Here is a 15,354-nt window from a genome sequence, read left to right on the forward strand (position 1 = left end):
TCTGACAAAATGTGTGAAGGTTTAAATTTAGTTTCACTCCCAATGTTATATCTCTTAAATCTCTCAACAATTGAATCCTTTACAGCAGTCACTTCGTCCTAACGATGTGTTCTACTGAGCAATTGCTCAGTCAGCCAGTAGCATCTTATGCAAGTGTTGATGGTAAAAATGCCCAGCAATGTGTTTTCTGGTTCATAAGACACACTATGACGTCTGAGGACCTGCATCAAGAAACTCAAACAGGAAGATGAGAATTGTGGACCCCAATTCCAATTGTGGAATTGTGGTCACTAATTAGGGACCAAATTTCTATTATAAGCTTCACATATTGATAATACACATAATACATGCACAATTTCAGAAAAAATGTCCAGTTAGTTCTAATGAATGCCTTGCCTGCTAGTGCTGAGCAGAAGGGCCAATGGCACAATATGGCACCCTGACTTCTGTCAGACTGCTCCAGGACAGCTGTGGCTACAATCCAGTAGCTTTCTGTCATCAGCGTATGAATGTTTGTGTGAATGGGGTTGACTGATTTCATTGTAAAACTTCTTTGAGAGCCCTTTGAGGGTTGAAAAGTTCTTTACACAATGGAAAGTATTCAGACCCCTTTAAAACTTTCTGTTTCTTTGCAGCGATTTGCTAAAATGAAAAAGTTGATATTATTTCTCATAAATGTACACTAATCCCATTTTTAGCAGAAAAGAAAAACTGACATATCACATGGCCATAAGTATTCAGTCCGTTTGCTGTGACACTTTAACTCGCATGCTGTCCATTTCTCCCGATCCTCCTCAAGGTTCTGCTCCTTCATTGGAGTCCAGCTGTGTTTAATTAAACTGACGGGACTTGATGAGGAAAGGCTCACATAAGACCTCACAGCTCACAGTGCAGGTCAGAGCAAATGAGAATCATGAGGTGGAAGGAACTGCCCAGTGAACTCTGCAAGGCACAATTCTATGCCTTGTTCCTAAGATTGTTAAGAGCACAGTGGTCTCCATTATCCTTCAATGGAAGAAGCTTGGGATGAGCAGAACGCTTCCTAAATCTGACTGTCCAGCTAAAGAGACTTAGTGAGAGAGGCAGAGAAGAAGGCAAAGACCACTGTGGCTGAGATGCAGTAGAGAGATGGGAGAAAGTTCCACAAAGTCAACTATCACCGCAGTCCTCCACCAGTTGGCTTTATGGCACTTGATGTGTCTTGCACTCTCCTCAGTGCAAGACACATCAAGCTCTTATAGTGTTTGCCAAAAGCACATGAAAGACTCCCAGACTTTGAGAAATAAGACTCTCTGGTTGGATGAGATGAAGATTGAACTTTTTGGCGTTAATTCTAACCAGTTTGTGTGGAGAAAACCAGGCACTGCTCATCACCTGCCCAATACAATCCCAACAGTGAAACAAGGTGGTGGTGGCAGCATCATGCTATGGGATGCTTTTCAGCCTCAGGGACAGGGCGACTGGTTGCATTGAAGGAAAGATGAGTACGACCAAGTACAGAAATATCCTGAAAGAAAACCTCTACCCGATTGCTGAGGACCTCCGACTTGGCCGAAGGTTCATCTTCCAACAAGACAATGACCCAAAGCACACAACTAAAATAACAAAGGAGTGGCTTCAGAACAACTCTGAGAGCATTTTTGACCAGCCCAGCCAGAGCCCTGACCTAAACCCAACTAAACATCTCTGGAGAGGCCTGACAATGGCTCCACCAACGTTCACCATCCAACCGGAGGGAGCTGGAGACGAACTGCAAGGAAGAATAGCAGAGGATCCCCAAATCCAGGTGAGACAAGCTGGTGGCATCATTCCCAAGAAGACTCATGGCTGTACTAGCTCAAGGGTGCTTCTACTAAATGCTGAGCAAAGGGAAAGACACCAGACACAACCTGACCACTTCTAGGTGTGTTTGGTCTCCTCAACATCTTTCACCAAAATGATTTCAATTCATATTCTTCACTGTAGTAAGTTAGTTTAGCATATTTTGAGGTAAATTAAAGCCAAAACTGAAATTAACCAGCATTGTAGGAAAGTCAGCTCGGGAGAATATAAAAACTAAATCCAGAGAGTGCTTATTTTGTCAAAAATAGCTATAAGCTTGAAATGACATTTTAGCTGAACAACTTCTAAATAGAGCTTCTATGTTTTAAGATCATGTTACATGTTTTACATTTTTGTATATACCATGGAGCCACAGCGTTTTTACATACCATCCCTAATGCTTACCTATTAGATCAGAACAATATATATCACATAATACACATACTGTGAGGAACTGCTTGAAATTGAGCTAATTATTGAATAACTATGCATTCAGACTCCCCACTCTACTAAAGTATTTTGTGACATTTGTTGAATGCAGCAGAAAATGATTTAAAAGGTAAAGAGTTGGGAAGGTCATTCATGATGCATTCCCATGTCAAAACGTAGAAATCACAGAAAATCAAAACCTTTACAAACCTTGAAATAGATTTTTTCTTTCTTTCCCAGAATCAGACTGCACTGAATGGACCCATTATTTGGGGGCTAGTACTGCTATGAACCAAAAATGGCAATACTATTTACTTATTTGTATTTTCATTATAAATCACATCATTATTGCAACATTCACCATATTGTTGCATGTTTTCCTGATATTACACAGTATCACCAACACACCAAAAATAGTGCTTTGGTAACTCTCTGATATCTAACCATCTGAAAACGCCTCAGACTGAATTTCCAGTCCCTGGACTATTTGTTGTAGTAATTTCAATGCAGCAAGTTATAAAAAAACACATAAACAAACTAATATAAGTTCCTGCAATAAAGTCACAACTCTGATGAAAGGGTAGCACTTGTTGAGGTTTGCACACTTTGCTTACTCAGAAAAACAACAAAAAAAGAACAAATACTGCCAAAGAACATACCAACTACCCTGGAATGCAATACTTAGGAGTGTGAAGGGGAAAACTCCAGGCTTGAGGAAAGTCCATTGTGGAACATGTTTTGTGGGTCACACACATAATGTTCAGCAGAGAAACCCAGATATCCTGTGGGTCCTTTGCAGGGATGAGAGTCATCCTCAGGGGTTCAGGATGTTGGCTGCTGTATATAAATACACTCTGTGGTGAAGGGTAGGGTCGAGCTGACAAATGTTTGCAGCTTTGATGTCCCAACTTGTTCTGGGATGATTCCAAGATGCAGCCAAGCTGGAATTCATGTACAGTTGAAACCAGATATTTACATTCAGAAAGATGCTAAATTTGCCCCCTTTTAATTTCTGTTGTTAAATCAGACTAAACAGTTCCTTTTTTACCAAAATTATTTTTATTTGCTAAACACCAGAGTAAAAAAAAGATTTCTCAAAAAAGTTTTTTTTACTACTTTTTTAGAGTCAGGAGTTCAGACTGAAAAAACTGTTCCTCTGCCTATCACCTTGTGGATATTGGCATCACTTCAAACACACATCATACCTATGATAAAATCTAAAACAAAATCTTCAAGATATACAATATGAGAATTCTAGACCCCATTTTGTCTGGTTTATCCATCACTTATTTCTAGGTGCCTGAAAGTGAAATTTTTCTCTAAGCAAACATTAATGCAAGTACAGCAAGGAAATATCCTGACCATTCTGTGACCCAAAGATGAACATGTGTTGCAACCACAGAATAAAAGCAAAAACCTTGTGAAGACAAAACTAGTTCTACTCCATCATCAGGTGGACTGTAGTCCATCAGGTGAAAGTCCACCTGATGAGGAAAGGTGAGAATATAGTTTTTTTAATAAACTCTGGAACAAACGGTTTATTTTTGGAGACATGTTCTGTTCTCTGATCCAACTGTGTCTAAGTGTTTTGCCATTGCTGCATTATTTTGCAAGCCAGAGAACAGCATCCCAAAATAGAGCCAGCTCTATGTTGAACTTCACATTTCTCAATACTCAACTAATAGCCAGTCAAAAAATGACTGTTACTATTTAGGTTAGCATTTTCTAGTCACAAAGATGTGAAAGATGCACATCCCAACAAACAACAACGTGAGGGAAGAATATTATGCAACATTATTAAAATGACTTCTCAAATATTATCCCAAAAATTTAAAGCTTGGGGCAAATAGAGCAAAATCCTTACATAGAACAATAAATTTGCTCTGATCTCAACTGATGATGGATTATTTCCTTTCTCTTCCTCAAAAGGGGGAGATGTTGTGTACAGTTATCTTGACGTGTAACATATTAACCAATGTATATGTGCAAGTTGTGATGTGAAGTAAAGTACATGTTAACCTTCTGCCTCATTCTTGTCATACTAACAAAACAGATTCTACTAGCGTTGACCCTGTATATAGTTTACAGAGCAATTCTACCAAATATTGCAAAGTTTGTTGAATTTTGAATTTTAAAAAATAATGAATAAAATCTTATATAATACAAATATATTTGATCTAAATCAGAAAGTGTTTGGGATTGGGGAATGGTGACTCAGGAGGTTTGAGTTTGCCTTCTAACCTGTGGGGGGGACAACACAGGTTGACCTCTGCTCTGTCCTCCTCAGTCACTGTGTCTTTGGGCAGGACTTTCCTGGCCTGCTTGTGGTGTCCTCTCACTAGTTTTGGAGATTTGGAGGCACAAGCCCAACCTGGCAGGCTTGTGCCCAACTCAGTTTGAGTTTGTGCCTTGCAGTCCTCCACAGCTGTATGGAAATGACTGATTTCAACGGCTGATGTCTCAACAGAGCTCTGGTACTTTGGAATCTCTGAACAATTCTGTCTTGCTTGAGATTCTGGGCTAATTTTGTGTGGCACAAAGAGGAATATCAAGCTATTTTGAAAGCATTCTAAAAACAGAGTGAAAAATTGAATATCTACCTCATTTCTGTATATCAGATAAAGATTTTAGAGTCCTTAAAATCTTGATATCTCACCTCTTGGTTATGTCTTACTGATTGTTATTAGTAAGACATAACCAAGTAATCAAGTATTTAGTAATCATCTAATTTTCTTAAACCTGATTATTTTCTTGTTAAATCTCTTTTTTGTGGCATTATGCACAAAATCTAAATGCCAAATTCTATCAAATGTTGGAAGAGAAAACACTCTTCCCATCAGTTTGTCACTATGACATGAATCTACATTTGTTAGTTTCTTTGTTGTTCAATTCCAGGTTAACTGACATGCTGTGTTTTCACATTGTGAAAGTACCAGAAAAAGAGCTGCTGTAGACTCAAATCCTGGTGAATTGTTTTGTCTGCGTGACTTACTTCATGGATCATCCTTGATATCCAGAACTAAAGTGGTAATTAATACACAGTGTATACATCCTTCAAAAGTTCTTCTTCATATCATCTATTAAATCACTTTTTTGTCATGCATCCAAACAGGTTTTGCAGCTATTTAAGTATGGTGGTGCATGGTTGTGTGTGTGTGTGCGTGTGTGTAGATGTGTTTGTATTATAATGTCATCTGAGTTAGATGCATGTTAGATTTAGATGTCATGCATTAGACATCTCTGCCTTGCTAAGGGCAATGGCCAGCTCCAGGTCCTCCTGTTCCTGTTGTCTGAGCCGTTTCAGTCGATCTCGCTCGGCCCGCTCACTCTCTCGCTTGGCCCATTCAAGTTGCTGAGCTTCGTTACCAAACTGGAAAAAGAGAGACATAAATCCTTTTAAGACATAAGCACTGGTCAAGTTCCAGTTATTTTAGCAAGAAAAAGTCTTGTTTTTAAATTCCTAAGTAGATGCTTTATAAAATAACTACTTAATAATACTACTACTACTACTACTAATAATAATAATAATAACAATTCATTAAATAGCATAATATATTACATCTTATGAAGCAGAAGCATGATAGCATGTCTGCCTCTCTGTACTAGCAGTATTGAAAATGATCAGAAATGTTTTTATAAGCTTTTCCACTTTGTATATACAAAATAAAATACTTTGTGATGTGTTATATTTGTGGCTTCTGTACTGTACTAGAGCAAACCCATTACAATGGTAAACTTTCCACAAACAAACAGATAAAAAAATAACCTAAAAAAAGCAAATCTTACAAAGACAAATATGATTCCAACTGAATAGAACAATAATTTACCAGAAACTTTGAGCACATTATCAGATTATCGTTGCTCAGTTTGTGAGATTTAGTGGATTTTTTTTTCAACCACCACAGACATTACAGTCACTAATGATATTCACATGGCCTCAGATAGGGCATTTATTTCTGTTCTTTTCTTCTCAGTGATGCTTCTTGATATAGTTCTAGTTCTAGTTCTAGTTTTCAGTTTCTATACTGAAAACTTTAGTAAAATCATCAAACAGCATTTTCACTGTTATGCTTATGATACTCAACTTTATTTGTTCATAAGCCTTGATGAATCCAATCAATTAGGTATATTACAGGCATCTTGCAGACATTAAAACCTTGATTATCCCAAATATTTAGTTTTAAATTCTGACATGACAAAAGTTCTTGTCTTTGGAGAACAGTTTTGAAAATTAAATGGCAACACTTCAAACAAAGTGTTGCCATTTATGTTTACTGTCAAAAACATGATATAACACCTGTCATGAATATGAGTAAGTCTTTAGGAATATTTATGACTGTTGTTATAGAGTGTCATTTGGTAAATAATGACATTTTTAATACAAAGTTGACATTATTCAAAATATCTTTGTTATGACAACTTGACATTAACCAAGAAATCGTGGTCTATCATAAATTTGTTATAAAAGTGTTAATGATTAAAGTTTAAATTTAATTAAAAAAAATCTACATAATTTTAAAAGTTTAATCAGTTCTTTAACCTCTGGAATATTTCCAACATGAGAAATATCCTGTCCAGGAGTCACACTAAAAAACTAGTCTATGCATTTGTTATTTCAAGGCTCCTGTAAAACATTGCTATCAGGAAGTCCACAAAATGTAGTTAAAAACATTCAGCTGATCTAAAATGAAACAGCAAAATTGCAATTATGAAGCGAGATCATATTTTTTCTATTTCAGTGTCCCTTTTCACATAAAACCCCCCCAAATCCCTCAGCATTCTGTTCAGCTCACACATTCATTGGCTGAGATACTACTCCTCCTGTTACTAACTTTTAAATGTTCTTTAACATAGAATTAGTATAATTCAACAGCATTCTTATTAAATCACAGGAATTCTGTTGAACTAAAGTGGTTTTATCTAACAAGACAGCTAAAAGAGATTCTTACTCCTAGATCAGTTTGTTCTGCTCTGTCTACTTAAACCCCCAGTTGGTCATGGCAGAGCGCTTAAAATAAATAAATAGCTAACTATGTAAAATCCTAGCATACCTGAAGAAAGACAAATTATCAGTATACTTCAAGTTTGTTTAGGATTATTTAACTTGAAGCATGTTATTTAGGAACAACTCATTTTGTGCTCAATGTATTTTAACTGTAATTAAATTGTAGAAGATCACAATTTGAAGTGTACCAAGTATACTATCACATGCTTTTTTGGAACAATAAAAGGTAAACTTAATACTTAATACAGCTTTTTATGTAACATAAACATGCTTGATTAGTGTATATTTAGTGTACCATTTTTGTGAACAAACATTTTAAATATATTTATAATGTTTTCTAATAAATAAACATTATATATTTTAAATATTAGTAGTGTGATCACAGTATGGTCCAGGTAAACATCTGGTTTCTATTATTGGTAATGAAGTATACGTTTTATCTTTTATTATTTTGCTCTGCCACTTTGGACATTAATACGGTTAATTGCTATTATGTTAATTGCTATAATTCAGTTTTCGCTTTAATTTTCTTTTTGGAACTTTACTGTCTGATTCTAAATTTCCCACAAGTGACTGAGAGTCTGGATTGTTGCAGCAGCGCCTCCTGCTGTACGTACTGTGAGTACCTTGAGATTTTCCTTTAAATCTAAAAGGCAAAGAAAAGTTATTGTATGTTTTATTATCTAACCCTCTTTACTAGTAACAAAATTGTGGAGAAAAAAAATATTTTGTCAAAACATCTTGTATGTAGCACATCAATGTGAGTCTGTGGGGGTCAAAGGGCACGCAAAAGGCTAAATCTTATTGGTCAGTTTACTTTTGTTAATTTGGTGGTTTGGCGCTTTTTCTGAGCTAAAAATGAACAAGCTCCTCCAGTTGTTCTAAGACTCCGCCTGAGGTTTTTACTATTATAAAAGTAGAAGAGTAGCGCGGTTCTGACAGTTGCTCAAAACTATCACTGCACCTGACCTGGCAGAGCACAACCACCTTAGAAAAACCAGTACAAACCTAAACCACAAAGGCAGTTGAGGTTTTTTTTCTTTTTTTATACAAACGATGCGAAATAATAAAAACATGAAAGTGAAGCCGACCCTGTGATCCACGGAAAGAGAAGGATGTTGATTCAGGTTCAGGTGTCAGACGTCCAGAGGAGGAGAAGGAGATTTCATTTCTTCTAGTTTGACCCACAGTCTGAGATGCTCAGATGGCAGCAGATCTCTGCCATCCGGTGACCCGCCAGAACCGCAGACTGTAAAAAACTCAGCCGGGACCCAAACGCCCGCTGTTAGAACTATGAGTGGGATCAAACTCCACTCATTCATTTTTAGCTCACAGCAAAAGCGCCAAGCCGCCAAATAAACAAAAGCAAACTGACCAGTAACATTTAGGCTTTGACATACCCTTTGACCCCCACAGACTCACTACGTAAAAAATGTTTTGACAAAATAGTTTTTTTCCTCCACAATTTTGCTAATAGTAAAGAGAGTTTGATAATAAAAATTCCAGAAGTAAATCTTTTCTTTTTTAAAGGTAAAATCTCCAGGTACCAGAGTAGGTCCAGCCGTACAGCTGCAGGCGCCGCTGCCCTCTGATAAAATCCTGCAGGCGTCTGCGCAGTTCTGAGCTTTAACCGTTGGAAAGTTTTATACAAAAAGCTATTTATTTTAAATGTTTTTATAATTTCCTTTTTTAAAAATATAATAAAATATAATCAAATGCTATTACTTCAATGTAAAAACATTTAAATAATTTTTTTTTTTTTTTTTTGGCAGTGCTCCCTAAGGACAACGGCTATTTTTAGAACTTGCTCCGCGGGTGACTGACAATGACAATTGGTGACACCTGATGGTGTGTATGATGTGTGTTGGAAATTGACACTATATAAATACATTGAAATAAATTAAAATGATTTTTCTGTGAAAAAGTAAAGGTTGACACCAAGTACTAGATCAGAAGACCAGAATGTAAATGACCATACTTTATATTCCAACAGAAAAACAGCTTTAAATACCTCATTTCCTAACTTCCATAAATTGGAGCAGCTGAATTGTAAGAACAGTGCTGTTTAGTTTTTTGTAGGTGGACAAAAACAAACAAACCCAAAAAAACAACTGCTGACGGCAGCTGGTTCAATGTTAAAATGGGACACTCTTTGTTCATTTTGTAAAAGTTATCTGATTGGTTTTTTGTTTTATAAATATCCTCAATGCTTAATTTTTTGCTTATTTTTCTTTTTGCTCTATAATACATCTAATATATACTTAAATATTAAAAAAGCAACTCTGATTAAAAGCTAGTTTTATGTGAATCTCTCTGTGTGCTCAATTTCTTACCTTGACTTTATCAGGTCCTGTTAGAGGCGCAAAGAACACATACAAATTAAAAACCAAGCATCAGTCAAGTTACCAGATTTAACTATTTACATTTTTCAGTGACACACAGACATGAAAAAGAAATAGAAATCAACATCTTTTAAATACTACTTGAAATTGAGTTTCATTCTGAAAGCAACTCCACTTGCTTTAAACAAGAGGTTTTCAAAACTATAACTAATAAACTACTAACTAAACTACTGCTACCTACAATGTTAGCAACTACAAGTGGTGCTATGAAAATGAAAGTTAGTGGAAACACAACAATCAATGACCCCTTTAAGTAGAAATAATCTATTTAAAAAATAATCAGGGAGAATGTCCTCTGTAAAAAGAAAAATTAATAAAGCATGTCTAATGTGGCATTGATTCAAAAGTGTCACCACAAATAGCATATTGATTGAAATCTATTAATTGAAAGATATTTTTTCTTCTCTGGGGTGTGAGCTGTGTCATGCTCACACGGAATGAGTGATATGTGGAATTTATTGAAATAAGTAATAAGCACAAAAATGTGCTACAACTTTTTTTTCTTTGGTGCCAGTGTTAAATTACAAGAATGCTGTTTCACTAAGATGGTTTATTAAAAGACAGCAAAATAATATCCAGCCATTCATGCGTCCAAAAAAGATGGTTAATTTTTGCCAGTAACAGGCAAAGAAATACATATTCACATTTATTATTTAGGACATATGAGCATTAAAAAACAATTAAAGTTGTCTTTTAGACCAGTGGTCCCCAACCTTTTTAGTACAGCGGACCGGTCAACCCGGCTAACCGACAGCATCCAGTTTAGGATTTTCAAAATAAAAGCTCCTCCACAATCAATACATAGAACAGCCATATTTAATTATTTCTTGTGCAGCCCGGTACGAATTGGTCCATGGACCGGTACCGGTCCACAGCCCGTTGGTTGGGGACCACTGCTTTAGACAATTAAATAATTTGAATTGCAAAAAAAAAAAAAAAAAACAGTCAACAACAATTAAACGATTGGTCTCGCATAAGTGCCAAAATGATTTTTGAGTCTTGACACACAAGGACCTTGGAATACATACATGTATAAAAAATATCTCAAATTACTATCATAGGTTTGTGCAAAATTGTTTAAAAAGATGAACAACCAAATGGAAGAGAAGACAGGAACGTAATTGAGTAATAGGGATATAGGAATATGTGATATGGCATAAAATTCATTTGACAGTACTGTTATGTGTTCTGGGCACATTATAGTTTTATTTATTTTTCTAGATTGTTTTCTGTATTGACTGTAGTTGAATGACTATTAGTTTAATATACTTTAGGAGTTTGGATAACTCCTTTTATGTAATTAACTTGATTTGTTTCATTTGTGGTGCTGTTGGCCCGTCTATAAATAGGCTGGGTTTCCACGTGTGGAGATCTGCCCTTCCGCTCGCTCCACCTCCACTGAGGATGAGTCCTGACGCGGTGTGCGCTCGTCTCCAGTCCAGTTGACGTCTCCAACCTGCCATGCGTTAGCCTTTGTTCGTTTGCTGTTGTCGTTGTCATTTTGGCCTGGGGGACCGGTTGTCCTTTTTTTGATTGTTTCTTTGCAGTAGATTCTTTTTTTGCTTTGGTCCGGTACTACTAGGGCCTAGTGTCGAATGGTACAGCAGGTACCAGGCCAACCTGGTATTCATACCAGCAGGGTTGGCCCCCTGCTGTGCCCCTTTTGTTCTTTTTGATCGGCTCACCAGGTCCAACTTTCTGTTAATACTTTTGGGGTTTTGTTTTATCCTCTCTTTTTTGGGACACGGGGAACTGAAGGTATTTAACTCTCTCTCTTTTTTCTCCACAGAAAATCAAAGCAGCTGAACCAAAAGAAAAGTTCAAGAGTTTAAAAATCAAATAATTCTTTTGAACCCTCATTTTTGCCTATGTCCTCAAATATGTTGTGCCCTTTTTGGATGTAACAGTACATACATTATATGTGTGTGCTTATATATATATACACACACACGTTCAGTGTTTAAGAGAGTCATTTCCAAAGTGAATTTGAATTTAAACCCCACATGTTTTTTTACTCTGTTTTTTACAACGTGTGCTTCTACGAGGTTTTTAGTATTGTGCTTGTGGTTTCGGAAAGACCGTCAGTCTGTCACCTTGTCTCATGGTTCTTTTCTGCTGTCTGACTGTGACATCTGCCTTTCTCCTCCTTAGCATTGCTAAGACAGCGGGAAGGTTAAAAAGCAGAGTCCATTGGTCTTTACCTTGTGGAGTTTTACCTTGTGTGGGTCCCGGTGCGCTCCTGGTTTCCCACTGTCTGACCGTGACCATGCGCTCCCGATCCAGGTCCATATAATTAATGTTTTTGTCTTTTTAACAAGCTCTTGCCACAGTGCAAGCTTTCTGCTTGCTCTGTCTTAATGTCAGCCATTGCATCATCAACAAGAACTCTGCAGCCAGTAGACTGCAGAGTTCTATTTCAAATTTCTACCGTTTCTACTGTATACAATTTATATTACGCATTCATATTGTGTAAAATGAGGAATTTTGGAGATGTCTTTTAGATGTAATAAATATGACATAATGACAATTAGTCCAAAGGAGCCAACTCTATGCTAAGCTAATTTGCTGCGGTAATTTTACTTCAATCTTTGTTCAATATGTTTTTACATTACATAAATACTATTATGTAGATGTATGTATCTAATTGAAATAAGTAATGTTAATGAATAACAAATAGTTTTAGTTGTCACCCTTTATAAAGGTTGAATTTATAAAAAATTTTTTGTGTATTTTGTTATGTCCTTGAGTGTCAAGAAGCGTGCCTATCACATTAAATAAGGGACCAGATTTTCAGTCATAGCTGTTTAGATGTGTGCTGGAAGCTCTATTGCAAGAACTTAAAAGTGTGTTTAAAAAAGAACAAAGAGGTACACTGATCACTAAGTACAGACACACACACACGCCAACATACATGCACGCATTCACCCATACACAGCAAGTTCATGCAGGGTCAACAAACAAAAGGGCTGACAGTTGAGTGGTGATACTGCAGTGTCTTGTGCTAGAAAATTCTACAGTCAGTAATATTAAGAAGCAAGAAAAAAAACATCCCATTTAATATCTGAAATGTAAGTTTCCCTAAAATACTGTGGTGTATGCAAAAGCTTGCACAAATTTTTATTTGCATATTTTATTTTGGTGTATAGTTCTCAAAACTTTTAATGCATTACAAATGATAACTTCTATAAAAAGCAACTTCATAAACCTTAAAACAAAAATAGCTTGTTTCATCCACAATGCTGTTTGGCTGCCAGCCTGCAGGGTCGTGAGCAATGTATATGCATGTGTGGGATTATATTTAGACTTTTATTACAATATGTTGCAGTTACTGAAGCTTATATTAATTCACTGAGTATGATTTGCTATAATGATATGGCATACTGTCACAGCTCCTCGGTTCTGGAATATTAGGTTTGCACATTCCTGCGCTGGTCAGCTTGAAGAAACCAGAGATAGTGTGGTTCCAGGTTTTGCACCTGAAGTTGCAGAATCTCAGAACTAACAACTCTTTTTTTAGGAAGTATGATTCATAAAACCAAAACTGTTAAAAGTAACCAACTATCATTAGTTATGCAACCAGATGAAGCGGTAATATTTCAGAATCAGTTTGTTTTTCAGCGTAAGGTGTGGTTTAAATCTATGTAACTGCAGGTAGTTAGAATATATATCAGATCTGAGTGAATCTTTGTATGCATTTTTTTCTGTCTGATTTCTGAAAGACATCTTTAGCAATTTATTAAAGTTTGGTTGACTTTCAAAGACGAAACTGCTGACTCGTCTTTGATCTATCTCAGCACAAACCTGTGGAAAGATGTGTCTTCATCTTTAACAATTGCTGTGTATGTCAGTTAAGTTTGGGCCCCATCCAAGCTACAGTTTAATGCTGTTATTTCTGAGCTATAAGCCAATACTTTTTCACATGCTTTGATTATTTGCTGTAATATACTGCTTTTTACCAAAAGGTTTCAAAAGGCTGGACAGCTGTGAGATGAAGAGGACAGCAGAAGTCCAAGAGCAAATTTACCTCAAAACTAAAGTAATGTTGGGCATGCAGTGGTGGCAGGTTCGAATCCCGGACCCGGCGACATTTGCCGCAAGTCTTCCCCCGTCTCCTTCCCCCTTTCCTGTCAGCCTACTGTCATATAAGGGACACTAGAGCCCACAAAAGACCCCCTGGAGGGGAGAAAAAACAAACAAACAAAGCAAAAATAATGTTGAGAAAGGCAACGAAAGAGAGACTAAGGAAGTGTGTGTGAGGCTGTTCAACTCTGACACCAAAGAAGATGTCAACTCACATGGAACATTTCTCCAAAGTTCTTATATTCTTATATTTTACCTCCATAATTTGTGAGAATTAATTTTTTTAAAAGGTTTTTTGGCTTTAGTGGCTGTTGTGAGACTAGTTTCTATTTCTATGTATATCTGGAGTAATGGTTATTTGGTTTCATGACCACTGTGGGAGCATGAGGGATACAGAGAAACTAGTTCAAATAAGAAGCAGTTTATATTGTTACCTTATGCCAGTATTACTCAAACCTTTTCAGGCTGAGGACAATTTAGCAAATTTCACCTTACCTGAAATTTCCCTGCGATAACACATCTTAATTTATGATGCAACCTGAAATGAAAATATTAGTCTCTTAACTCCCGTATTGCTGTTTTCTTTGTTTGTCCTAACTTATTAGGATGAACAAGAGTGGTGCTGTTTGGTAAATGTGACTGGCCACAACAAAGCCATGAACATGTCTAGTTGGGTATTTTGAGTTATGGATTCTGAAAGTCTAAGCTTTCCAATGATGTCAAACACTTAGAAATAAAAAACAAAATGGTTCAAGTGTTATGTGCATTAATAACAATTAGGGCTATTTGTGATTTAGAAGCACAAAATAGACTTGATTTGCTCTAGCAGAAACAAAAAATCCTTTTCTGCACCATTAAATATAAAAATAATACACTCATTTCTATCAATTGTATTGAATTAATTTAATGATTTTTAATTAAATAAAAATAACAATAGCTGTAGATATGTAAACAGAGCATCAAAGGTAAGCAAATTAATAAAAAAACAAAGAACAGTTCTAACTAACTAAGTGGAGTTCTACCGTTCACAGCATAGAGCCGTTCAAGGAATCCAATCACTAGTGAACGACACATCAGCACTTAGCAGCTACAACTTAGCTTCCTCTGATCATAAATAGTCCTGGAGTTGTTTTCTTTACACCAGCTTCTGCAGCTTTTCTTTTCAGTGACTTGGTTTTAAGTCAGTTTTCCATCATTATTTTTAACACAATCCTTTAGTAATCTACCTGTAGCGTTGCACATTGAGCTCCATCATGGCAAATAGACCTTTGTTTACATGCAGTACCTCGCGGACCACCAGTGGTCCTGGGACCACAGTTTGAGACTGCCATTTGCTGAAGCTAAATAAAGAAGTGCGGCTTTTCAACTGACAGTTACCTCTCATGTCTTCCCTCATCCCATGACATGGTGTCAGCATTAAGGATTTAAAAGCCTACACAGAGAGCACAATGGCAAAGTTTGGACCTCCAGAGTCCTTTGATTTTACGCAGCCTGGGAGTGGTCAACATGGCGGAATAGATTGACAGAGAGAGTGGAGAGGTGAAGGTAAATTCGCTCCTGTACTCTGTGGCAGTGGTCCACAACCTTTTTCTCACCACGGACCAGTCAAGGCTTGGC

General features: G+C 36.6%; 1 protein-coding gene across 4 annotated transcripts in view; it reads right to left on the reverse strand.

Moving 5' to 3' along the window:
* Nucleotides 1-1,901: 1,901 nt before the first annotated feature.
* The window catches only part of eps15l1a (epidermal growth factor receptor pathway substrate 15-like 1a), a 109,188-nt gene continuing 95,735 nt past the window's right edge, over nucleotides 1,902-15,354 (reverse strand). For all 4 annotated transcript variants that reach the window (XM_044128358.1, XM_044128361.1, XM_044128360.1 and 1 more), the window contains 2 exons: nucleotides 9,589-9,605; nucleotides 1,902-5,620 (listed from right to left, as the gene is read on the reverse strand). In XM_044128358.1, the coding sequence (XP_043984293.1) occupies nucleotides 5,474-5,620; nucleotides 9,589-9,605 (164 nt within the window). In that variant the 3' untranslated portion in view covers nucleotides 1,902-5,473. The remainder of the gene's footprint in view (nucleotides 5,621-9,588; nucleotides 9,606-15,354) is intronic.

Source organism: Gambusia affinis, linkage group LG10 (genome assembly GCF_019740435.1).
Source record: "Gambusia affinis linkage group LG10, SWU_Gaff_1.0, whole genome shotgun sequence".
Classification (NCBI taxonomy): Eukaryota; Metazoa; Chordata; class Actinopteri; order Cyprinodontiformes; family Poeciliidae; genus Gambusia; species Gambusia affinis.